Source organism: Athene noctua, chromosome 1 (assembly GCF_965140245.1).
Source record: "Athene noctua chromosome 1, bAthNoc1.hap1.1, whole genome shotgun sequence".
Lineage (NCBI taxonomy): Eukaryota > Metazoa > Chordata > Aves > Strigiformes > Strigidae > Athene > Athene noctua.
The window spans coordinates 27,624,637-27,650,928 of record NC_134037.1 but is presented as its reverse complement, the minus strand read 5'-3'; the positions used below and the strand labels follow the sequence as shown (position 1 = coordinate 27,650,928).

Below are 26,292 nucleotides of genomic sequence, written 5' to 3'. Positions count from 1 at the left end.
GGTGTGTGTCTTTTGGGGAATGAAGAAGCCCTGCCTCTAGCAACAGGAAAAGGAAGTACTACAGCTGTCGCTGGGCTGGGTACTAGTAGTGTGTATGCATGTGAAATGTAATAGGGATGACTTAAAGCAGTTATCTCTTCTGAGTAAATGTGCACTGCTCCCGCTGGCTTCACTAAGTCATGTGTGTCCCTAGGAGGGAATTTAATGCTTTTATTATTATTATTTTTTTTAATTTATGAAATGTATATGTATGTTCCAAAGACCAACCATGTTTAGATGTGGGGGACTAGAGCATCCACAGATTTTTGGAGTTCCTTCACACCTTTTTTAACGAATGAACATTTTGTCAAATATGTGTATTTCACTGTAGGATTCACTGAGTTAAAATCCTCCCCTCAGGGAGGAGCTGGGTGTGCCATGCCCATGAATTACAAAGCCAGTTTGCTGAATTACACCCTGTCTTGCAAACCCCAGGAAGTAACTGTGATTTACTTTTAAAACCTAAATGAATAAGTGTAACAAGAAGCTAAGACTTACTGAATCATTATTACAGTCAGATCTGATGATCAACTGCTTGAGGCCAATTTTGTTCCTTATTTCCCTTTTTCTTTGCCACCCCTGCCATGTCTTAACCCGACCCTGCTAGAGCTGAAGAGGGCTGCTGGGGCACAGGTGAGGAAGGCTCAGGCCACATGGGCAGTGGTTAAGATGTCAATATTCTTTGCCAGCTGTTCACAATTCGGTATTTCTGCGTTCCAGATTTGTTATTTAAACTCCTCTCTCGGGGATGTGCGAGAGGCCAGTCATCAGATGATTTTTATTATTTGATTACGTTAAAAGCCAGCTCAGGCACGATTCTCTCCCTGGTAGCGGTGGTACCGTGCCTGTCTCCTGCCTCCCACCGACAGCTGTCTTCTTTTTGGGAGACCCCTAAACCCTCCCTGCCGCCGAGGCTGCCCCGGTGAGGCCCGCGGGCCCTCGCCACCGGCCGCTGCCCTCCCTCCTGCTAGGGGCCCGGCCCAGGGCCCCCCCCGGCCGCTGTCGCGGGGCGTTATCCCCCCGCGGGGAGCCCCGCCGCCGCCGGGCGGGCAGCGCCGGGGGCCGGGGCCGGAGCGGGGGGCGCGGCGGGCTGCGCCATGGGCTCGGCGGCCGGCGTTGCCCTGAGCCAGGCCCGGTGCCGCCGTGGGCCGCAGCTTGTCCGGGGCGGCGCCGGCTGCGCGAGAGGGCCGCGGCGGCGGCCGCCGGGGGCGGCGGAGCCGGAGCGCCGCCATTAGGGGCCTCGCGCGGCGTCCGCCGGCCGGGCTCGGCCGAGGGAGGGAAGACCCGAACGCCGTGAGTACCGCTGGGCACGGTGATCGCCGCGGGGGTAGGCCTGTTGAGTGCAGTAGTGGGGTTACTCGCGTGTGTCGGCGCCGAGGCTGGCGCGGCGTTACTCGCGTGGAGGCCGGGCGGGACCCGCGACCTGGCCTTGCCGTGGCGGACGGGCGCAGGGGCCCGCGGCTCGCCTCCCCGCCATCTCCCGCTGATGCCTCCCACCGCTCCCGCCTTGGTTTTCGGCTCACGGGGCACCCCCAAAGCCTTCGCTAACAAACAAAACAAGGCTCCCGGGGCAACATCGATTGAAACCTGCGGCGTTAAACCACGCCTTTCCCTGTGCATCCTGCTAGTAACACCTTGAGGTTACTGACAAAACACAGAACGCATTTTAAAAGGCACTTGCTGATTGTTTACTGTTTGCGTTTCTCAGCTTTGGCAGAGTGAGCCAGTTTCACTTTCAGTTCTCAGTACTGCAGCCCTTCAAACGGGAGTGGATACTTACTTCAAGTGTACATAAGCAAAATAGTAAGTTTGAGCTAGAGTCAGAAAGCAGTTCTGATACATTAAATTAGGCTTGATTTTAAAGGGGCTTTGCTGGTTGATTTCTGTGGAAAAAAATGTTTATGGATGAGGTAGAGTCTGAACACAGTGTTACAATATGGTGAAAATAAGGCTTATACTTTGTTTAGTATCAACACATTATTTCACTCAACAGTTTTGCAGTTTTTATTTACACCCTCCAACAATGTGAATTTACCTAGATTGTAGTTCAAGACTAGAACCTAGACTAGGTCATACATGTAGCTCTGCAAACTGCTTGTCAGAGGCCCATGTGCTCATTTCAGTGATTTGAGTGGGACTGTACTTAAGTGAAACAGTCTTGCAGGGGTAAGATTTAGTTTATTCTCATAGTTGAAGGTGAGAGATAGCAGAAAGCAGCAAGGACAGAACATAAATCTTGCAAAGTAAAATAGATTTTAAAAAGCAACTTCGCTGCTGAGTTCAGCAAGAAATTGTACTGATTTAATTCACCGTAAGAAGATTTTATTTAGATTTTGTTCAGTGACTTTTCATACGGGTGGATTTGTGCTTCCATAGGAGCCATGTGTATCCAGGCATTTTTTCAACATGCATTCCTCACGGAAATATGTATTTTCTGACTGTTTTTTCCTCTCTAGGTTCTTTGTCTCCCCTTTATGCCTGAAAAATACTTCAATTCACTTGTCTGTTTTTGGTCAAGTTTGACGGCAGAGCTTGAATCGCAAAGATAATTTCTTACAAGTTTTGTGAAGATTCATGGCTGTGGAAAGGAGAGGGGCTTAAATTAGTATCCCCAGTAAAGAATAGGCAGTTACATTTGCTACTCTCTCTGTTCAGGAGGCATCAGACAAACAATTAGCAATTATAGCCTTTGGTGATTATTACTAGCAATGTCATGTGCTAGCAGTGTTATGCATTATTTGATTTGCTGTCGTTACCAAAGACGAGGTAAAGATGCTCCTCTACTCTGCAGTCACAGTTCCCTGGGAAAGGGATATGCGAATGGTAGGCCAGGGACAGTATAATGGTCCATGAATTTTAAGCGTCTGTTACGATTACAGTTTCAGAACTCTGTCATATATGTGCTGAAAAATCCACAAGTTCCATCTGTTTCAATTTGAAGTTACCATATAAAAATGTTTGGATACTAATAAATATTACATTTTCAGACTAGGAGACCATGCAAGGCTTTGTCATTGCTTGAAATTTTTGCCAAGGATCTGGATAAAAGTCAGGGACCTGAGGCTTCTGAGTTGCCATCCAATCATTGACCAGCTGGAGTAACCAAAGCTTTAAACCTGGGTGCAGAACATTACCTAAACAAGGCTTTATGCTATGCAGGTGCACAGCCTGAAAAACAGCCAAAAAGAACTGGTTCTCCAGAGTGCCTTTCTTATGGACAGGCTCTGTGTTCCTTGCAAGTAGTACAAAAAGTGGGATTAGGTCTCTTAATTTAAGGTGCTCAGTTGTGGTTCTCTATAGTAGTGTGTGGGGAGAAGCAGATACTGCTAGAGGACATGTTATTCCTTCTGCCTGTCTGAGTGTCTAAGATAGTGTTAGAGATGTGCTTTTTCTTTTTCATACACAATGTGTAAAATTGTCAAAAGATGTATTAAAATATTTTTTCCTAATTTTTGTTTGTTCCTGTATCAGTATCAGTGGGGCTAATAGGCTTAGAAGACTGAAAACAAAGGATCTTCACAACATCTTGCATCTACAGGATTGTGGCTCTGCACTGATGTCAGTTCAGACTTTGAGCAACATAATCCCACTACTTTTATAATAATAATAATTTGTGAAATAAGACAAGATGGAGGAGAGATTTAAGGCTGCTACAAAAAAAATAAAATATGTGGAAATGTAGTTTAAATGCAGGTTACAGAAGGCAGAAGTCACCAGCCATGAATATTGCTGATCTCTTAGAATTGGAGAAAAGAAGGGACCAAACCCTCATTGCAGGTTAATTTACATACAATATATCATATTTGTTCTAAACTAAACTCTAGCAACAATTAGATTAAATGAGGGCATAAGAACTTTTTTGCTTTATTATCTAGCATTCTGTTGTTCATGCAGCGTTGGGACAAAAGGTCGGCTAGATGAACTGCCATAGCCACTAGTTCTAGAGGCTGATTTTCATGCTTAGGGCTACTGTAGTGAAATATATTTGCTATTACCTGACATGAATATAGTAGTCTTCATCTGAACACTGTTTAAGAGAATACATGTGGCTGTATCTCTAGCATAGGACCTTATGGAAAGTCAGTTGGTTTGACCGATGGGAGTACAACTTGTGATAGTGACTTATGCGTCTGATAATTTGGCTAGAACAAATTCCCTTCTGTCTTATTGTAATGCTTCATTTTTCTGATAGCAGACTGTTTCCTTCAGGCTATGAGGCTTTATCTTCTGCTTTTAGTAATAGTTTCTCCCATTAGGGCTGCTTGCAAGCTTGATGTAAAGTATGTCTAGCTGTAGAATAAGAGTGGATTTAGGGAACGTACCCAGTTACGTCTAGACACAGGTTGGCCCTCTCTGGGGAGAAGCCGAGACAGATGTTTGTGTATAGCTTACAAGTAATATCTCATGGAGGAGAATGGTGTCTTCAAACAAGCAATCTTGGAAGGGGACAGAAATCAAACGCATTATGTTCTGTGCTTTCAGACCAAAGGCTAAGTCTTGAAAACATGATTCCTGCAACTGTTCACACTGTCCTGAGTGCTCTATATTTATGCTGCCACAGAAAGAACTGGTTACACTCGGAGGAGAAACACAAGAAACACTAAGGACTGAAATGCGCTTGCAGCTAAAGTATCCTCATCATGAATAGGTACACAACTATAAGACAGCTTGGTGATGGGACCTACGGCTCTGTTCTCCTAGGGAGAAGCATTGAATCTGGAGAGCTAATAGCCATTAAAAAGTAAGTACTTTTATTTGTTACTTAACAATGGATGGTCCACGTTTTTCCATTCTATGCTCCACATCACTTGGTCGTACTGGTTTGAATACTTAACTTTCCATGCAGCATTTGTATTTGAAGTTGTATTGGGGCAGCATGCAAAGCTCAAGTTCCTTTTATCCTCCAAAGCCCCAGCAGAAGATAAAGAGGGTGAGATATATAGCCTTATTGTGACAGTGTTCTGCTACTACATGCAGTCAAATGTCTATTATGTGTATTATTTAGAGTATTCTGCAATGCTGCTTTGGAATCTGCAGCCCCTTCCCTGCTGCTTACATGGAACACACATTTCATGGTCTGATTTCCAGTGTAATGTTAATTCTGCAGTAATAATTAACACATTGGATCTCATTGTACATTATCGGTATCTTTATGAGCTATTATGTTGGTCTTTTCAGTTTGAGAGTTTTTTGAAATTCCTTGAGAAATCTGCTTGGTTTTCTCTGCCACTTCAGTAGTGACCTCAGTTTGTAAATGGCTTATTTGTCCTAGTTCTGGTAAGAGACAGCTGTAAAGCATTGCAGGCACCTTCCTGAAATACCAACCATGACCCAGGACATACTTGTCAAAAGAGCCTTCAGTACAATGCTGGTTTGTATGAATGAACAGTCAGTAGCTGGCTTTAGCAACTTTCTAAATCCTCTGTGCTGAGGGTATTTTTCCTGTATCAAACCTTGCCAGAGGAAGCTTTGATTTTCATTTTGTAACATGGTAGAAACTCAGAAATTTCAGAACAAACCAGAAGATGGTACTTTCTTAGCTTACACGTTAATGCCAATCCATTATTAAGACCAGAAATGGCCTGGTGGCTGAACGCACAAGGCAGTAACTGCAAAAACACTGCTTAAAAAAAAAAAAAAAAAATCCAGACCCCTTCACAGAATGAAGGACTTGTAGTTCTTAAACTATTGTAATTATAAGAGCTGATTTCAAACTGGAAAGTTGGTACAATAATAAGTAATACTGAGAAATAATAATTTAATAATAATTGAGTCAGATCTTCAAAGGGTGCCTAACTCTCTCTGAAATAGAGACTCGAAGCAGTTGGGTATATTTGTAAATTTAATCTGTGCTTTTCCTTGTGTGTGTGTATGTGCGAGCTTTCATCCTGTTTGTCCTAAAACATATAGTTACGTATGAAAGACTGAGTCATAATCAAAATGCTTATGAACAAATAGGACCATATGTTACACACAAATACATGTTCAGATTTATATTCTGGCTTAGGAGAAAACAGAACTGCCATGCAGTTTGTTTCTGTTAGAGCAGAGTTCCTTATAAGCTTGAAGAAAGGCAGAATTCAAAAAGCACTTGGCATGATAGTTGCAATTTGCAAAGGAGAGAGAAATACGGGGACTGGTGGACACTGAAAAATGAAGAAATAAAACTTAGAGGGGAAAGGTATTAAAATTACAGGGAAATTAAAATACAGAGAAGCAGCAAGAAGAATATGATAAAATTGGACACCCAGTGAAGTGATTTAATTTGGTCTTCATTAGTTGTTTCAAAATTGAGTCGGAGTTGTTCATAACTGTCATAACCCTTACACTTTTTACAATTAGATTGTACTCCACCACACTGTATACTGGAAAGAAAAATAGCATGCCATGACTTGTTGAAGGCTCTGAAATTTTTTGCAGCAAGATATATATATATATATATATATGAAAAAAGGCAATCCTGTGTAACAGTAATGCTTTTAAAGAGTGTACTTTGTCTAGAGATGTAAAGTTTTTTGACAAAGGAGATCCCACCATATATTTTGATGTAAGAACTGAATTGTTAAGTTTTAATGAGACTTACAGGTCTGATGTTGACCATCGTTTTTTTCCCTTCTACTATTGTAGAATGAAGAGAAAGTTTTATTCCTGGGAGGAATGCATGAACCTTCGAGAGGTTAAGGTACTTGTTTCATTCAATGGTTAACTTCAGATTAGACAATCCCTGTCACATTTTGGGATAGCATCAAATTCTTTGCGTCCCTTTTATCAAAAACTCCCCCCAACATAAGCTATGGCATGTGGCATTGCGGTTCTGTTTCCTGGCTCTGCATTTGAACTGTAGTCTTACAGATTCTTAAAATTCTGTAGTCATACAAAAAATAATTTCCTCCTTGCAGTGAGTGGTGTGTGAGAGAGCTTTGATAATCACAAAACCTGGAGTTGATTGGTGTTTGTTTTTATGAGCTTGAGAACACGTGCCTTTTGCACAGCAGTAACCTTTGTACATGCAGTTGTGTCTGGATAGTTGGTTTGGGGGCAGACATTCAATATGAAATTCTGACATCAGCAAAGCTTTAGGGGTATGTTTGAAGGACCTCCCCTAATTTCTAGTCCTTGCTATCGCTGTTGCAAACATGCAGAAAACCTAGTTCACTTTTCTTACAGTAGTGTCTATTGGTTGCTGTGTTGCTACAGCAAGAATGAATGTAGAATACATGGAAATGTTGAAAAGGAGAATGAAGACCCAAGTATGCTGGTTTTGGCTAGGATAGAGTTAATTTTCTTCACAGCATCTTGTATGGATCTACATTTTAGATTTCTCACCAAAACAGTGTTGATAACACAGGGTGTTTTAGTTATTGCTTAGCAGTGCTTGCACAACCTCAAGCATTTTCTGTTTTTCATGCTTCCCCGCCAGCAAGTAGTTTGAAGCTGGGCAAGAGGCTAGGAGGGGACACAGCCAGGACAGCTGAACAGAGGGACATCCTATATGACATTGTGCTCATCAATAAAAGCTAGGGAAAGGAGGAGGAAGAGGCGACAGTCAGAGTGATGGCATTTGTCTTCCCAAGTAACCATTATGCATGCTGGAGCCCTGCTTTCCTGGAGAGGGCCGAACACCTGCCTGCTGATGGGAAGCAGTGAATGAATTCCTTGTTTTGCTTTGTTTACATATGCAGTTTTTGCTTTACCTATTAAATTGTTTTTAGCTCAACTCATGAGTTTTCTCAGTTTCTGCCATTCCGATTCTCTCCCCCCTCCCACTGGAGGGGATGAGTGAGCTCAGCTGCCCACCAGGGTTAATCCACAATACCAAGGAAGTTTCCAGGGTTATATTTACTCCTGAGTCTAACCTGACTATTGCCAGTGCAAGTACAACAAAAGTGTGAATTCTGCCAGTAGGAAGTTACTTACAGAGAGAACGCAACTGTTTCGGCTCGTACTATGATGCCAGATAGCTGGCTTTTGAATGACCAGCACATTAAATTAATACGTATGCTGTATATATATGTCTGTACTTGGAGGTTTGGTCTTTGTTCTCAGAGCTGTCTGATTATTTAAAATTTTGAAGAGATTTTGAAGCCGAGTCTGCCTTGGTGAAGTAGGTTTTTTTTTTTCTTTGTCATTAGAGTAAGACCCTTGTAATATCTTGTTTGTATTTTCTGTTTCTAGTCTTTGAAGAAATTAAACCATGCCAATGTCGTAAAGCTGAAAGAAGTTATTAGGGAAAATGATCATCTGTATTTTGTGTTTGAATACATGAAGGAAAATCTTTATCAGTTAATGAAAGAAAGGTATGTAACAGCATCACCCATTCTTGATACCAATCAATTACTTGAGTAATGTGCTTTTAACACCCCTGTTACTTTTCAGAGGACTTTGGATCATTTGTTTAGGCTTAGATCACTATGGCTTAAAGCTGTATGCTGCAGTAGGAGCTGTGGCTGTCACCTTTGAGCATATCACAGACAGTTTAGTGAGAGTTTCCAGTGTCTCTTTGCAGATTAGCCTGGTAGATAAGCAGGCCACTCTTTGAGAGTTAGGAACTGTGGACTTTTAACAGCCCTCACCTGAGGAGGCATTGAATCTAGAACTTCAGATTTCTAGCTAAGTACTCCAACCAGCAATGCTTTTCCTATTAGAGGGTGGTATCACCACCTCTTCTATTACGGCTTCCTCATATAAATGAATAAATAAAAAGTGGTTGAAATAGTAATCATGAGGGGTCGAATTCTGAATGGCTTCTGGGAATTATTTTTTTGCCTTGCAATTCCAATGGACAAATCCAAAGACTGCCTATTTTATTTGTTAGCATTCCTACTGCAATACAATCTAGCTTTTAGATATTTACTGGAGCATTAGTGAAGTCTTAATTTTAGCCTTTGGGCCATGATAGCATTCTCTAGAGGATAATTTGCAGCAAAATAGCTCCCTGCTTTGAATTGTTCTCCGAGGAGGCTGTTTTCTTTCTATGGATCATAGAACTTAGCCTGAGAGATGACAGTAATCTTACTTGATTTAACAAAGTAAGGTTATTGTTATCACAGATCTCTGTGAATACTACAGAAAATACCTTTTTAAGCATAACAATATTTATTATGCATGCACAGCTATAGAACAACTTTAACTAAAATGGGTGCATGTATATGGATGCTGATTTTTAATTATACAAAATGATGAACCTTGAGAAAACGGTTCAGGTGCATGACATACCAATTATCTTCATGAGTTTCTTAGAAATGCTTGATATATCTAGCCTTCTTATGAAAACAAAAAGGGCAGTTGTCTGTAAAAGTGTGCTACACATCATATTCTCTATGGTTTAATTAGGCCTTGGGTTGGTTAGACATTGTATAAATCAAACGTTTAAGAATGTGATTTATTTGCTTAAGTCAGTTAAAATTGCCAGTCTTGCTGGAAGGGACTCTAGAGGAAATATGACTCCTTCTGCCTGTAATTAAAAAAATAAGCAGATATGAGAAGCTGACTCTAGTACTTATCTCACTTCTGAAGTATGCGATGGTCAGGTTTTTTTGAGAGGAATCAAGCTCAGGAAAATGAATAAGGCCCAGGCCATCTTCTTCATTTACTGTTCAGCTCTTTCTGAATAAAATTGTCACTGATTTCCACCCCAGCTCTACTGTGTTTTGGCATGTGCAGAGGCAGCTGGTGCAGAGCTGTTTGATCAGAATCCTCTCTTGGTAAGAGAGGCTATCAATATGCTGCCTGTCATGGCTCATTTTCTCACCTGAATATCATGAGAAGAGCCTCTTGTTTTCAGTGGTAGCAGATGAGACTGTTTTTTCAGATAAGAGAAGAAAAGGAGGTAGCACATCAGCTGTTAAATAACAAGGGAAAGTCATGAGTAAGGCTTGTATATGCTCTAAAAGAGAGGCCAGAATAAACTGTGCATGAAAAGCACTAAATTAACATGAGCTCTTGCTGTCTTGAGTGTGCCTCACAACCTGTATGTGTTAAGGTTTGTTCAGTTTGGCCAATTTTGTTTCGTTTTTTCTTTTTTTTTTTTCCCCCTTTTTTTAATTTGCTGTTCCATATAGTCTACATATGATGCCACATAGTCTTAATATAATGTAATATGGCAGTTCTGAAAATACTACATAAATTTTATTGGAGAAATAAACTACATGAGACTGCTTAAAATCTATCTAGCAATTTTATTGTCATTGTTACCTTTTGTCTTTGGTTCATTAGACAGCATAAACTAATGTGTGAACTTAATATTTATGTCTTCTCTTTTCTTTTATCCCATAGAAACAAACTGTTTCCTGAGTCTACAGTTAGGAATATTATGTATCAGATCCTGCAAGGACTTGCATTTATCCATAAGAATGGTGAGTTATGTTTTTTAGCAGTAAACATTTTGAATTAGAGCAAGATAGTGTCTGTGTAACTTTTTTAATGAGTACACTAACAATTACATTACTAACTTTAGTAAAGGGAGTAGTCAAAAGAATGGCACTATATGAGAGATTCAGATTACTGAAAATATTCATATTGTACAGTTGCCTTATATTTTAGTCTGGAGGTTTACTTAGTTCCTTTTCTGTAGATTTCTACTTTCTCAAACTAGCAGCTGGCCACTTTCTGAGACTCATCTGATGTTAATGGACTCATTTCTTCATAGATTTAGAGGTCCCCTGACATTGGGAATAAAGGAAAAATTACTCTTCTCTCAAGGTACACACAGATACCTGAATAAAATGCACATTCTCTATAATATATACTTAAAGTAATAATGTCTGAGTGCCAAACAACTTTCATTGCATGGCCTTTCAACTCATTTTTACAGTAATGGTAAAAGCTAAAGCTGTGTACCAGCCAGTAGTAACAAGACCCACTTAACTAATAAAAAATACTATTTTAATGATAACTTCCTCACCATGTTTTTTTGCCCTCTACAATTCTGCCTGCTAAATACACTGTAGTATATGTTGCTGGTCAGCTCTTAGCAGAAGAGAACTAACATCAGTGGCCAAAGTCCTGGAAGTGAAAGACTTGTAGCACCAGCATTTCAGTTCAGTTGAACACATCTAATTTTGTTTTTCAAAACATTTTCAAGCCAATGACTTTATTCTTTGTTCTAATGGGGCTTGGATACTCTTCTGAAACCAAACTAGAAATTCCAGTCTGTTCCAGTGCGATACAAAATATTTAAAACCAGAAAAATAATATTATTTATTTGCAAAAATCTAAGCCACCTTTTTTTAATAAATTGTCAAATGGATCACAACCTTTCAGAATACATTTTACTGCTATTTAACTTACTATAGCTATAAAGAATTATGTGTTGAAACTGTCTTGTTCACTGACTTGCTACACGCTAGACTGATACTTCTGCCAAGATGTTGCAAATCTGTGGTATCAAAGATCAAGGAATTTATGGCAAGCCTGACAGGATGGTCTTGATGGTCTTGTGGCTCACAGTGTAAGACTGGGTGTCCCAAGATTCTCTCTGCAACAGTTTTGGAAAAATTGCATGGACTTTTTTCCCCTCTCTTATTTCTCTATTTTGCACCTGTGTGGCATAGAAATGCTTGTCAAGTAAACTTTTTATGTTCTTTGCCCATCCAAACTCTAAGCATCTTTTACAAATTTGCCATGAAATAAATTGCCTCAGAATCATTCTTTGTGTGCATTGCATGTCTGTGCAGCAAAATATAGAAGTGATTGTACTAAATGCTGAAAACAACCTTGATTGCTCTGTCTGGTACCTTCTGTAAAGAAGCAGTAGTTAAAGCTGGCACCAGAACATCTACTGAATATCCCTAGGAAGGATGTAATCTGCTGGTTGGTAGAAATTTACAGCACTATGTCTTCATTGCTGTTACACGTTAATCTATCAAACAAGATAAATTATACTGGACTATGTAGGCACATCCTATGTGAAAGTTTATTCTGTTCTCTGTGGGAACATGTTCATGGCCATGGAGAAAACTAAGCATGTTGGAATGTCTGAAAAGCAGGTTGTAGAGCTCTAGTAAGATATTACAGAGGGAGCTATATATAGGAAACAGTGGTCTTAGATGCCGGCAAGAAAAAAGCATAAGGACAAGTTTTCCAGTTGAAGGGTGGAAGCAAATTTCAGAAGCGGTAGTCAGTAATATTCTAGCCCTCTCCTCTCATCTGCATTGAAAGAGCTCTTGCCAAATGCTGATTTGTGATAAAGTTTTGCTGAATGCAGAGAGCACTAAAAAAATACACTGAGATCCCCTATGTGATAGGGCAATGAGTAACAGTGCTTGCAGTTTATTATGTTCTCAAATTTAAAAAAGAAGATTCAAAGTGAAATTCATTTATATTCTTTTTAAAAGAACTTTTGAAATAATTTTTTTAATGTCTTCATTGCACAGTTTTGAACACAACTAGAATGAAACTAACGTTAAAATGGTGTAAATTTTTTTTATGTTAAAGAAGTGTCACTTGAAAGGGAGCTATCTGACTGAACGCTCTGAACTGTCAGTCTGACTGAAGAACCATTATACTGACTAGCTTTGTTGATCATATAAGACTTTGAACTCTGTGTTGTGCTATTCAAGCTTAGTAAGAACTAAGGCGAAACAATCCAGATGGAAAATAAAGACTACAGCTGGAGGTGGCATTGCAATGCACATCAATATTTCATTTGAATTTTAGGGTTCTTTCATAGAGACTTGAAACCTGAAAACCTCCTTTGCATGGGACCAGAACTTGTGAAAATAGCAGACTTTGGCTTAGCCCGAGAAATCCGATCTAGACCTCCTTACACCGATTATGTATCCACAAGATGGTAAGTGCTAGTATTCACCTACATTGTGTGGAACTTATTATCAAGCCTTTAAAGTAGTAAAGTATTAAATTACTGCTGAATGTAATGCCACTGTTGATACCTTCTCTTTATGAAACTTTTATTTAAGCTTGGCATAGTTTGAAAAGCTTCAGTTAGTGCAAGATGGTTTACAGGGGGCAGCAACACAGATAAAAAGAGGGAGCCTGATAAGGGAGGTGGGACATGCTGGGTTTGCTGCTTGTCAGGAATAAGAAAGCTTACAAGAGCTTATGTAGGGTTTTTTTTCTAGAATGAAGAATTAAAAAAGAAGTCTTACGTATAGGATAGGGGAGCATAGCGGCTTTTTAAAGAGATGTTTGCTCTTAACAGCAAAGAATGAAGGGCTGAATGGTTTGTTTTATATCTCTTTGAATTGTGTTGATTGTTGGGATTTTTTTTTTTTTTCCTCTTACAGGTACAGGGCTCCTGAAGTCCTTCTGAGATCCACCAGCTATAGTTCTCCAATAGACATTTGGGCTGTTGGTTGTATAATGGCAGAAGTTTACACACTGAGGCCTCTCTTCCCAGGAGCCAGTGAGATTGATACTATATTCAAAATTTGTCAAGTCCTGGGGACACCAAAGAAGGTAGTTAAAGTGACGTTCCACACTGCAGTAATGCTAGAGGTGTTCTGCAATACAGAATGGCACACACTTGCTGCTGTTGTATGGTGTTGATCTCAGATACAGTAAACTAAATTAAAACTTACTTTCTGTGAAATAAGCATTATGTAATTGTGCTATAAAACCTGACATTTAGAGGAGAAATAGACCCCTGAACAGCAAACAAAGTCAATTAGACTGTGATTTCATTAGGCAGATATTTCATTTTCTTTTGCATGTTGTGAATAAACCTATGGTTTTAGAGGCTAGAAATTGGAATCATGACAAGACTTTTATCTCCTGATTCCATTTGTGCCTTTGACATGCTCAGATGTAGAGCAAGATTTACCTCTCACCAGAGGTTTGAGGTGAAAATTTCTAGTGAAATCTTTAATGTAGTCTAGAGTAACCTGGACACAGTCTGTTATTGATAGAATATATGCTAGTGTATTTAGGCACTATGATATTTTACAGCTGAACTTTATTTGTAATTGAAATCTCATTCTTCCAGAACGACTGGCCTGAAGGCTACCAACTTTCAGCCTCCATGAATTTTCGCTGGCCTCAGTGTGTACCTAACAACCTAAAAACCCTCATACCTAATGCTAGCAGTGAAGCAGTGCAGCTCATGAGAGACATGCTGCAGTGGGACCCCAAAAAACGACCAACAGCTAGTCAGGTTTGGTTTTGGTTTTTTTTTTTTTTTTTCACATCTGCATATGATGCTTCCTTTTGGTGCAAGACACCTTTTATAGACAGTCATTTAACGGTTGCTCAGGGGTGCAGTTCTTAGAAGGGAGAAGAGCAGAAGCCAAGAATGATTTGCAAGACAGAGGGGAGTAATTAAAGAGAGTAGTGAATCTTTTGCATGCAACATCAACTGCATGGGGTGTGTGTTCAGTGATCAAATGTGTGACTGCCGTGTGTGGAAGTACACCTGAATTAAGTGTAATCCAGTCACTGGATAGCAGCATAGTGAAGGTAGGATGTACAGCTGAAGGTTGTGATGCCGTTCTTTCATTGCTGTTGATACATGCCACAGATTCACAGGAAGGTTAAGGTTGTAAGGGGCATTTGGAGGTCATCTGGTCCAACCCCCCTGCCCTAGGCAACATGTCTCGGTGCTCAGTCACCCTCACAGTAAAAAAGTTTTTCCTGATGTTCAGAGGGAACCTCCTGTGTTTCACTTTGTGCCCATTGCCTCTGGCCTTGTCACTGGGCATCACTGAAAAGAGCCTCGCTCCATCTTCTTTGCACCTTCCCTTCAGGTATTTGCATACTTTGATAAGATCTCCCTGAACCATCTCTTGTCCAGGCTTAACAGTCCAAGCTCTCTTAGTCCTTTGCCATATGTGATATGCTCTGGTCCCTTAAGCATCTTCATGGCCCTTTGCTGGACTCTCTCCATCATGTCCATCTCTCTCTTCTGCTGCGAAGCCCAAAACTGGACACAGCACTCCAGGTGTGGCTCACCAGTGCTGAGCAAAGGGGAAGGATCCCTGCCCTTGACCTTCTGCAACACTCCTGCTTGTGCAGCCGAGGACTATTAGCCTTATTTGCAGCAAGGGCATATTGGTAGCTCATGTTCAGCCTGGTGTCTACTAGGTCCTTTCCTGCAAAGCTGCTTTCCAGGTAGTCAACCCCAGCATGTACTGGTGCATGACGTTGTTCCTCCCCAAGTGCAGGACTTTGCACTTCTCCTTGTTGAGCTTCATGAAGTTCCTGTCAGCTCATTTCTCCAGCCAGTCAAGGTCCCTCTGGATGGCAACATGACCTTATGGTGTATCAGCCACTCCTTCCAGTTTTGTGTCATCGGCAAACTTGCGCTTGCACTCTGCACTACCATCGACATCATTAATGGAGATATTCAACAGTATCTGACCCAGTATTGACCTCTCAGTAATACCGATGCCTTCTGGCCTCCAACCAGACTATGTTCCACTAATCACCACCCTCCGGGCCTGGCCAGTCAACTTGCTTTCAATCTACCTTAATGTCTGCTCATCCAGCCCAGCATTGCTTGGATAAACCAGTTTATACAAGGCAGTGTGCAGCGCAGTCTCAGCTCACTTAATATGTCCCAACATCCTGTACATAAGCATAGCACAAGTCATCAGTGTTGCCTGTATAATGGTCTAGTTGATGCTGTTGACAGTAGCCACTGATTTCAGGTACTGTGGTAGCACCGAACTAATGAAATGAGCAGGGCACCTTTTGAAAAACAGATGTAGTTCTGGGTTAAAATCTGACTTGACTTTAGTAGGACCATAGCTGAACCTTTGTCATTATATCAGGCCTTCAGTGCAAATTGTAATAAAAAAACTTTAAAGCTAATTAAAGCAGTTAAAAAGTAAAACAGATTAAGAACTCGCAAAGGTTATGAAAATCAAAAAGTAGTGACTGTAATTTGGTATTAAGAGTCATTAGCAAATGTTTGACAATAAGGTACAAATATGGTGAGGAATTTGAGGTTTTGGAAGCTTTTTGCAGTGAGAGGTCTTTGAGAAGGGAAGATAAGTATACCTGATACAGCAAGATGAGCAGAGAATAATTGCCTTTACTGATAACTCCTTAATTACTTGTAAGGCAGGATAAAGATATTTTTACCAACATGTCTTCCAAAAAAGAGAGAAGCTAATTTTCATAAGAGTTATATTTCTTTCACTTGATTTGGTCTTGGAACTGGAGAGCGGAAAGGATGGGATGTCTCTGGGGTCTCTCAAGTTTTGATGGCTGAATTTGTGATGACAGGTGTGCACGTGTTTGCACATGTCTGGACACACAGATGAAGAGAGAGCACATAATGAAACATGTCTCTAGATGTCATATACCTGGTTAAGTATCTTACTTCTGCAGATCCTTTTCCTTTTGTGCAAGTTCACAGAAGATTTGATAACTTGATATCTGTTGAAACTTTTCTACTATCGCAGCATTGATCTGAAGTAGATTGTGCTCACTAGAATCTAGTGTCTCAATAGATGGGTCTTCTGCTGTTTCCCACTCCAGAGAAAAGGAAATTAAATTTGTACCATCACATAGGGCTAGGGTAAGTTAACTTTGTTTTCCTAAGTTGGATCCTAACATCTTCATTATGTTTTAGGCACTTCGATATCCGTATTTCCAGGTTGGGCATGCCCTGGGTGTTCAGGATCTGGTGAGACAAAAGGAACTGCATAATAAATCGTCTCTGCATATTAAGCCTGTTCCTCCAACACAACCCCCTCCAAAACCTCACGCCCGCATTTCGTCAAGGACTTTTCCACAAAACCAGTCTTCTCAGCCCTTGGTGTACCCATATAAGACAGACAACTCTGGGACTGAGCACAGTAACTACTTACAGGAGGACAAGTCTAACCAGGTTCTTCTGCCTGCAATTCACAATAAGATTCCTCAGCAGGTAAAGGTCCATCTAGGATAAGATACACTTCCTGATATACTACCTGATTTTTCCTTAAATGTTTGGAAATATAACGCCTTCCTTTTCCTTTTATTTTTCTTGTTCTCTTCCAAGGTTCTTATACTTTACTAAAAGGTTAGGAAATGGGAATAAAGAATAGTGAAAACTCTCTGCTACAAAGTGGAAGTTACTCTGTTGAAATCTAAACCAGCTATAAAACTGCTATAAAACGAACAAATCGATTTCTCATTTCAAAGCCATTTTATACTTCCCTTTGTTGTAAAGCACCACTTAAAGGATGACACTGTGATTTCATACAATAAAAAGGATGTACAGTTGTCAGAATATTAATGGGGTTGATGTCAAAGAGAAAAGTACCAAGCTAAATAGTATTGAGATGAGGGGGAGGGGGCTATTGCCTTCATCTGTTTAAGGCATCCAGTTTATGTGTCTGGAAGTAATAGTCCCTTCAGGCTTCTATACCGGCCATAGAAAACAGCATATTCTTTTTTCAGCATATGCCCCTACCATTTTTCTTGATTATACAAGGAGACTGACTTCACAAGGTAGGTGACGAGAACAGACAGTGTGAATGCTGCTGCTAAGAGATCGATTGGTCTTAAGTAGGGTCTGTACTGGCCATATACAGAGTTGCACAAAGTTGAAATGATCTGATGGGCTTAAATGGCTGAAGAGACACAAATTTGTACCTATGCTGTACTGCAAGAAAAACGGGTTTTATAAATGTCTAAGCACAGGGTTGTGGAAACATGCATGTGCATGCAGTTTTGTGCTCCTAAGATGGGTCAAGAAATAAAAATTGTGAGCTTGTTGTTTGGGAGGTGTATAGTGAAATATAAATAGGATTGAAATAGAGACCTAAGGAAGCTTACTCTTCTGTCAGTGCAAGATACTTTATTACAGGATGAAACACAGAAGATATGTATTAATGTCTCCAGGCTACAGATTGTGTTCTTAGCATGTTTAATGAAAGGTTAGGATTCTGTTGTTACAGCTCTACCACCACTATTACTTTTTGAGACAGGAGAAAAAAGTCTTTTTTTGTCCTGTCACCTGGTTTATAGTGTAAGTGTGTGGGTTTGTTTCTTTTCAATCTTTATAACAGAAAACATCTGCTGGGACTGAGAATATAAATGGTGAACTAAAACCAAAAACTAGGCGAAGATGGGGACATCTTGCTAAAACAGTGAAGAGTTCTGAGGACTGGGATGACTTGGAAGACCTTGATTTCAGCTCTTCCATCATGAGGATGGACTTGAAAACCAAAAAGAGGCAGACTGATGAAACTCTTTGTAGGTAAGTTGGTTTCTTTTATGTCCCTGTGCTATTTGGTCTTTTAAAGGCTTCACCTCTTTTTTTCATAATTTTGCTTTTTATGCTTTCTATGGATCTAGAAACATATATCCAGGCTGGTAAAGGACATGCAGCTTGTTCCTCTCCTGCTTTGACTTGGCTGCTTATTGAATGCTGACCTTTGAATTGCCACACATTTTTTGATGGACAGTGCACCCTTCTACACAATTCCTTGTTAATTTTTCCCCACTGAAAATGATATTTGCTTAAGTCTTCCCAAGTTAATCTTTGAATATATACTTTGTTTTACATACAAACCATATTGACATCTTCCACACTTATGAGCTGTTTTGAGTGACTCTAAGCTGCAGTTTCCACGGATCATACACAGCAGAGAAAAATTTACTGAGTGATTTATGCAAACTTTGAAAGCAATATATAGGGAACTAGAAGTGCAGATCTGATTTTCAGGGGCACTTGTATGGCTTCAGGCTTAAAATATTCCCCGTTGTCTGTTTATGCTGTAGCAAACACAGTAAGAGGAGATGATACGGAGTTGAAAAGGCCAACTGTGGATAAACATATGCTATAAGAATTTGACTAAGTGTAGCAATTCTTGGGTTATAGATTTGAAAGCATTTTGGACCTGAAGCCTTCGGATGCCGTAGGCTCTGGCAGTAGTGCACCTTCCCATGCAACCTTTCCACGACAGGACACTCCCACATTGAGAGTTTCTGCAGCAAAGCAACACTACTTGAGACATTCTAGGTATCTACCTGGTTAGTAAAAAATACTTGTTTTTCTTCCTGTAATTCCAACAGCAGTGTGAAATAGTCATTGGTACATTAGGCTTTATCCTTTGAGTTTGTGGAGGGGGACTGCTGTTTAAAGAAAATGAGGAGAGATGATCATGATACAAACTGCATTTTAGCAGTCGAGCAGCTGAGATAAATCCTGCTTACAAGAAGGGGACAGGATTGATGGTACTTCTTCCTGCTGGATACTCTTTTATATTTTAAAGCATGTTAGAAAATGTCTGTTAATGTGACAAGCTATTCCCTGTTTCCCTAAGAAGGAAAAGACTGGTGTTCTAGACTGGAGAAGAAAGTGCCCCATGTTTACCTCAGGTATATAATACCATGAACAACAGAAGCTAACTAATACTGGGAATATACTTTGCTGTAGCTTGGAGTTAAATAGAATGCAAATCCATGTCTCTGTGGAGGAATTGCGTGCCTGTCTTCGTGTTAACCTCTACTATACTGAGACCAGCATTGGTTCAGGATGAAGTACAGGAGGTAGACAGCATGTCTGCCTGTATTTAAAATGAGCTGAATATAAATCTTTCATAATTTCTGTTTATAAAGGCAGTGTTAGCTGTTCATTTGCTCATAGTACTTATACTAGCCATAGTATTCCTGTATGAGAGGCTGGGAAGTCACCTGGAGGCATGTTAAGAGTGGTTTTGGTTAAGTTCACTGAACTGGACGTTTGCTCTAAGATTGTGCATCAGGTAGAATGAATGCAAACCAGTGTAACAGCAAAGGTTTCAGTGTGGTAATTCTTGCATTTTTGCAATAGGAATAAGCACAAGGAATAGCATAGTCTCCACTTCAAACAAAGAGTCTGTTCCGTCTAACCCCTGGCCCAGTTCTGGTTTGCCTGGGAAAGCTTCCAGTTTGGGAGGAAGTATTAACAGGATGAATACAGGTAAGAAGCTCTGCTTAACACTCTGAGAAAAGATAATAGGTGATGTCTCTGCAATTTCAGACAGCTGTATTTTGGGGTCGTCCATTTCTAATACATTGTCAGCTCCAAAGATATTTGCCACCATGTCTATTCTTCCTGTTGAAATCCGTTATGAGCACTGTTCCTTGAAATTGTAGACTACTTTCAACTGAAACATAGTAATTTTTTCCAATGAATCCTCAAAAGTCTGGTTTGAAGTACCACATGCATAGAAGGTTGGGCATCTTAGATCTCTTTAACCTGAAATGCTTCATCTTGCCTTCAGTTTCCCGCATTTTTCAATGTATTTTCATTTTTCCAAATTATTTTAGCCCAGCTGGTGCATGAATGACTCAGAGGAGGAAGCTGATCTAAATTGAATTAGCCAAACACACCACTCTTTCTATGTGAATAAAGCAAATAAAATCTATCATATCTTTTAATTGATGCAGTTTAAAGTAGTGAAATAATTGTAGCTTTAAAAAATTACAACAAAAAGCAAAACTCTTTAATTTTTCTTCTTCAGGTTTTTGGGGCATTTGGTATTTCAGGTATTTAATCCCTATTTGATTTGAAGTAATTTGTAGATTTTTACATTAGATTTTATCAGTTATACATATACATGCTGATGTTTCTAGATTGTATCTATGTATTTCCTCTCTGAATCTTTCTTGGCCTCAGGTTTTCATGTGATACTAAAGTTCTGCAGTGCAGTACTTGTTTTGCATATGTTGTTATGAAAATGTTTGATGAGAAAATATCTGTTGAATCTCATCACAAAGAAACATTTTGGACCTTCAGAAACTGGTTTAAAAAATTAAAATCTAAAATTTTGGAGGTAATTTAATCAGAAAATTGTTCTTTAAAGATTCAAGATGGGAGGATGTTGTAAATAGCTGAACTACATGAGAACCTTTATATACATGGCACATGTCTCCTTCCTGGCTCTTCTACAGGTTTTTTTGCTTCTTTTGTACCTGCATTAGGATATCATTAGAACTTTTACCTTTTTTTAATTACTGCCATCACTTCCCACCATATGTGTTGCCACTGCATTATTGCTTTAATACATTAGAGGCATATGTGTGATGGATCTGATCTGTGCATGCTAACTTGTTTAGTGTCCATCTGCGCTGTGACTCTAGACTGGTTTATTTCTATGTATGTTTGTTCCAATTTCTACAGCTTATCCTACAGGTCGGTCAGATGTATTCCTGCTAATTTCAGGGGCAAGTCTTGTAGGTGACTTTCCACATTTGGAACATGAATCTGTCCCAATTTATCAAGTTGTGCTCTTACTGACTTCAGTAAGAGCTTTGTGTAGCACCAGAGCCCCAGACTCACTGCACAGAAATCAAGAGTGAGTATATTCACAGGTCCCCGTTGCTAACAGAATAATTCAGAAATAAAATAGAATAATTCCAGCTGAAATGCTAAGTTTTGAAAGCTTTGAAAAACCTTGAAAAAGCTGAGATGTCATGGAGAAGCAGAAATTGCCCTTCTAAGAGTACAATTTGTACCTCTTTTCCATTCACCTTTAATGCAGTGTGATGCTGACAGTTGTCTGAATCTAGGTATATATAGGGTTTGCGGATTTCTAGCATCTTCAATGAAGTTCTGGTTTTTATCAAGCCATGATCAGGCTTGATCTTGAATGTCACCCATCAGTGCACACCTTTGTCATCTGTTGATAGTGTGGGAGATCTGTTGTGTTGAGCTCAAGTGTTCCTTGCCATTTTTTTCAGGGCCCATAGGATCAAGTGGTCTAAGTAGTGGTTATATCCCTTCGTTTCTGAAGAAGGAAGTAGGCTCTGCTGGGCAGAGGGTTCAGTTAGCACCAGTTGTGGATCCATCTTCTAGTAAGTATAGTACCAAAGTTCTCTTGGTCCCTTGCTCTTTACTCTGGTAATGCTGTATATATGCAGCATGGAACTATATGTCTTTGCTTTATTTGTAAATATATGACTGACTGGTACTACAGTTCGTAACCTTGCAGAGCTTCATATGCAGGTGGATTTGGTTTGGTTTTACTTTGTTTATGAAATAGGTGGTTTTATCCACAGCATATTTCAGTGGGACCTAGAGGTTGGTGTGAGAGCTGACACAGAATTCCCACTTGTTGAATAGAAATACTCCTTGTCTGGTAGGGTTTTAGGAATTAGATCCACTGTTGCTTCACATCAGCATATTCTATTAAAAAAGGAGGCTTATTTCCTGAAGAAATAAGGATCTGGACCTGCATCTAGTTGCTTTTCAGTGTGGACAGCTGCTCATTGAACCTTGGTTGCACAGTATTTTCTTTTGTCTCTTAGATTATGCTTCTCTGAAATCAGTAAGACCCCATCTTGGACGCCCATCATTCAATTCACCTACAAAAAGCACACCAAGATTAATGCCTCTCCCACCACCAGCTCAGCCGATCCACGGGCGTGTTGACTGGTCGGCAAAGTATGGTGCTCACCGGTGACGTGTGGAAATGCTCTCTGAACCAGTGGATGTGTTCCCTGAAATGGTGGCTAACATGAGACAATTTGGTACTGTTTTCTATACCTGTAAATTTAAAAGAAACAGATCTTCTATGAACGAGACCTTTTTTTACTTTTATTTGTATTAATTTGAATGCAATCTTGTACCTTTTTGTATACAATTGTTTTGTTATATAATTGGGTCCAGTTATTTTCATAAATCTGATACATTTTGTATATATGGCTTCGGGGGTTTGGCATTTTTATATGATAAATTTTTATAATTAACTTTTTAAAAATTTAACTTTTCCTTTATTAGATTCAACTTTTTTACAAAAGTGGTTTTAAAAAAGCAAAGTGGTGCAATATTGCAGTGGAAGAGAAGTACTGAGGAAGGGGCATTCATTAGACATTTTCTGAAGTTTATGTGCCAAATGAGGCTGTATAATTTCATCGATGCCATGTCTTGATGCCATGCTTCTGTTGTCCTGTTTGCTTTGTACTGACATCAAAGGGATGAGTGACTAACAGTCTAAACTCTCCTTTGCAGTCACTGAGAGCCTGCTGAAAGTCAGGAAAGTGGAAGGCTATTTTTTTTAATTTATTTTTGCCTTTAAAAGGTTTTTGTTGGACTGCTTTCCATCTCCATTCTTTTGCTTTTACCAAATTGGGGGAATCTTCTTGTTTAATACAGGGTGAATACCATTCTGCAGATCTGTTTTCTGACACAGCGCTCTTTTGTCCTACTTTACAGTTGCTTCTTGTAGTTGTTCACTATGAAATAGAATGTGGACCTACCTCTGTTAAATTCATTTAAATGTTCTAATGATTTCTAAGGACAAAAATCAGATTCTGTTTATTCTTCTTTTGTTGTTGGGAATATAAGATGTGAAGACATATTTAAGACAGTATTAACAATTACAAAGCTGGTTTCAAAGAAACAAAGTATTAGTGATATGCCAGCAACAGAGTTTAAAGAAACAATATCTATGCAGCTGACTTAATTTTCACAACTGTTTTAAATCACATTTGGAAAAAAAAAATCCAGAGGAGATATGTTAAGGTTGAATCTTACTTCAGTTGTTCTTCGCTTCAATATTCTTCACGTTGTAAGTGAAGATGTATGTCAGCTTCTGTAAATTAGGCCCCTAGGCTCTACTGGACAAAATGGGACCTTACCTGGTCCTGCAAAAAAGGGTTCTAAAATTGTAGTTGATTTCACAGAAACTGATACAGCTCTTTGAAGAGCAGTTTAACTCAGTTTATAAGAGAAAATAAGTTATCAGGTTATAGAAAAGAGAAAATAGCCCCATAGTCTAGTTTAATTCTGCACTGGAAAGGAGTGCCTGAGTCCAGCCATCAGCAAAAGATTCATTTAGATCACAGCCAGCATTTGGCTGTTCCTGCACTTCCTTCCACAGAAGGAAGGTAAAACAGTACAGTGCTGTGGGAGAACCTCTTTTTATAGCTGCGTTTTGGAACAGCACCACCAAAGCTGTGTGCTGTGAAAATGCATCTTTCTGCAGGACTGTTCAGAAATGCTCAGCTTATAAGCAGATCTGGCAAATCGTGCATTTGTGAGATTTAAATCCAGTCTAAAGGGATCAGAGCAGGTATGGTTCTCGGCATCTGGCTATTTCGAAGGAGCGGGATGGTTAGCGTGTCGCTGAGATCTTCTCTGGGAGATCTGCTGGCGCACAGAGGGGGCAGCCGCTGTGGATTGGTGACTGGCAACGCATGCTGGCCTTTTCAGTACATCCCATGGAGAACATGTGGGACTTGCAGGAAACTGTACTCTGGAGTAGGCTGCTGGCTCGGTGCTATGGGAGGAACCATGAGGAGGACTGGTCACTGTTTGCTTTTACCGACTCAGTCCACAGTGAGGCAGTACAAGACAAAGGGAGCCAGAGGTTCTGTGCGTTAAAAACAAGTATGCATGCAAGATTTACAGATGCCATGGACATGTTCTGTGTCCCCCTACTCTGTTATTTGTTCATAGCAAGTACTGACTTCAAACCATACCTAACTGCTTCCAAAGCAGTGATGCCAATGCACAGCAGTAAAATAAAGCAGCCATTTCATTTCTGAAGCACACGCTGGTGGTGTCTTTGGGTAGGTGGAAAGGGAAATATGTATATTTGTGTTAGAACTGGAAAGATAGTTGTTTCTCTTGGTGGAAATAAATATCTGTATTTATGTCTAGATATCATTTAATTTATTTTATCACTGAATAATTGATCGCAAGAGGGAACACCGTGAACTATCCTAGGTGTCCCTAGACCTAAGCAGGCAATTTAACTAGTCTGTTCCATGCGCTTAATTCCTACTAGTGGAAGCAGGAGACAAACTAGTCATGAAACCAGACTGCTGAGGCTTGGATTCACTGTACCTAACCACAGGCACCTAAGCACAAGCTTCTTTGTTGCGAGCTGACTTTAAACCAGTGGTGAGTGAGAATCATCTCAAGAGAAATTCTGCTCACCTGAGAACTTAGTAGTTCCCTGGAGTTGCCTGGGTCTCTCCACTAAGGATTGGGACTACTCAATGTGTTTAATAGAGGATCAGTCTCAACCTGGCCTGTAATCTCTGAGCCTTTATCAGCCCTGCAGTGATTTTCTTGACTCTAGCATTCAGGTTTTGGTCAGTCCAGCAAAAAGATTAGAGAAAGAAGTAGTCCTTTTTTTGACATCCCAAATTAAAGCCTCTTTAGGAAAAAATCTAATAATCTTGATATTCAGAATCACTTCTGCTAATTTTAACTTAGGACAGAAAATTAGCTAAGTATAAGGGCAGCATTTGTACCCTTTACTCAAGCAATTTCCTACTGAAGTTGGAAAAAGTTCTTTTTGAGTAGGGACTGAGTTGACTGAGCTATGTATTTTTACTGTGCTGTCTCAATGTGCAATACAGATAATGGAAAAGATGTAGGTCTTTACTGAAATCTGGACAAGCAGCATATCTGAGAATTTATCGTATATAACCTACTTTGCGTTTTAATATCTACCACCATCTTTATGCAAAATGTTTTTAGAATTCTGTTTACATTTTCTCAGGCTTATGCATAGCATGTAATAATGACTGTAGGAAATAAACCTGACAGTGGACTCATTCACCTCTGAACTGCAGATTTTTATAGAAGTATTGTGTAAGTGCCGTAATGTTAGCAAACCCCCACCCCCCCACCCCCCCCAAGCCAGAAAATCCACTTCCATGGTATTTCTGTATCTAATAAGGCTGTTGATATGAGTATTCAATAATGCAGGAAGGAAAATGTATATTGAAAGAACATTTTTCAACTTACATGGAAGGAGAGGGTGGAATTGTCAGAGTAAAGAAATAATAGTTCTTGTTTATTCTGTGTTTTTGTTGAAAAATGTTACAAATGTTTGTTTCATTCCTTCTGTGTCAAGTCTCCTGCCCAGAATAAAGTTACTCTTGAAGAAGTACTGACTGACTAGAGCCTTGATCTTTTACTCAGTTTTTAATAAAAGCACTTTAGTTTGGCTTTGTTTGTTTGTTTGTGTTGTGTTTTGTTTGTTTTTTTAAAATAAGCCTTACATTTGGTGCTTTGGCCAGGTACTGCCTCCTGGCAGTTGTGCTCTTCTGCAGGTTCACTGGTCATGTGATTTGAGTCTAAGCATGTAATTTCTGCAATAATACTGTGAGCTTCATGTAAAGCTAATAGTTTTGTCCTTGGATGTCAACTCCTCAGAAAGTCTGAAACTGCAGTACTGATTTAAAACAAGATGCATGACACCTTGGAAGAAGGACAGGCACTTGGATGAGATGATCCTTGTAGGTCCCTTGCACCTCAAATTAGTGTAGTCTATTATAATTTGTTCTTGGTGTCTTGTGTTGCTGCTCCTCAGCTTTCTCCCCTGCTTTCTCGGCAGTAGGAGTGAAGACATTTGGTCAAAC

The 26,292-nt window shown here is 39.8% G+C and overlaps 1 protein-coding gene across 4 annotated transcripts; it reads left to right on the top strand.

Annotated features, from left to right (window-relative positions):
- Nucleotides 1-1,128: 1,128 nt before the first annotated feature.
- On the top strand, nucleotides 1,129-25,879 carry CILK1 (ciliogenesis associated kinase 1). Of its 4 annotated transcripts, XR_012632809.1 has the most exons (15): nucleotides 1,129-1,332; nucleotides 4,522-4,780; nucleotides 6,667-6,721; nucleotides 8,215-8,336; nucleotides 10,315-10,394; nucleotides 12,697-12,829; nucleotides 13,284-13,455; nucleotides 13,982-14,149; nucleotides 16,571-16,867; nucleotides 17,994-18,184; nucleotides 18,809-18,960; nucleotides 19,763-19,891; nucleotides 20,436-20,460; nucleotides 21,655-21,768; nucleotides 22,222-22,362. XR_012632809.1 is itself a non-coding variant. In XM_074895753.1 (14 exons), exons 2-14 carry the CDS (start codon nucleotides 4,680-4,682, stop codon nucleotides 22,374-22,376), a joined length of 1,869 nt encoding a protein of 622 aa, XP_074751854.1. In that variant the 5' UTR covers nucleotides 1,129-1,332; nucleotides 4,601-4,679; the 3' UTR covers nucleotides 22,377-25,879. The 4 variants fall into 4 exon arrangements, 3 of the variants coding, with proteins under 3 accessions (XP_074751854.1, XP_074751853.1, XP_074751855.1); XM_074895753.1 differs by lacking the exon at nucleotides 20,436-20,460 and having other exon boundaries at nucleotides 4,601-4,780; nucleotides 22,222-25,879; XM_074895752.1 differs by lacking the exon at nucleotides 20,436-20,460 and having other exon boundaries at nucleotides 22,222-25,879.
- The last annotated feature ends 413 nt before the right edge of the window (nucleotides 25,880-26,292 follow it).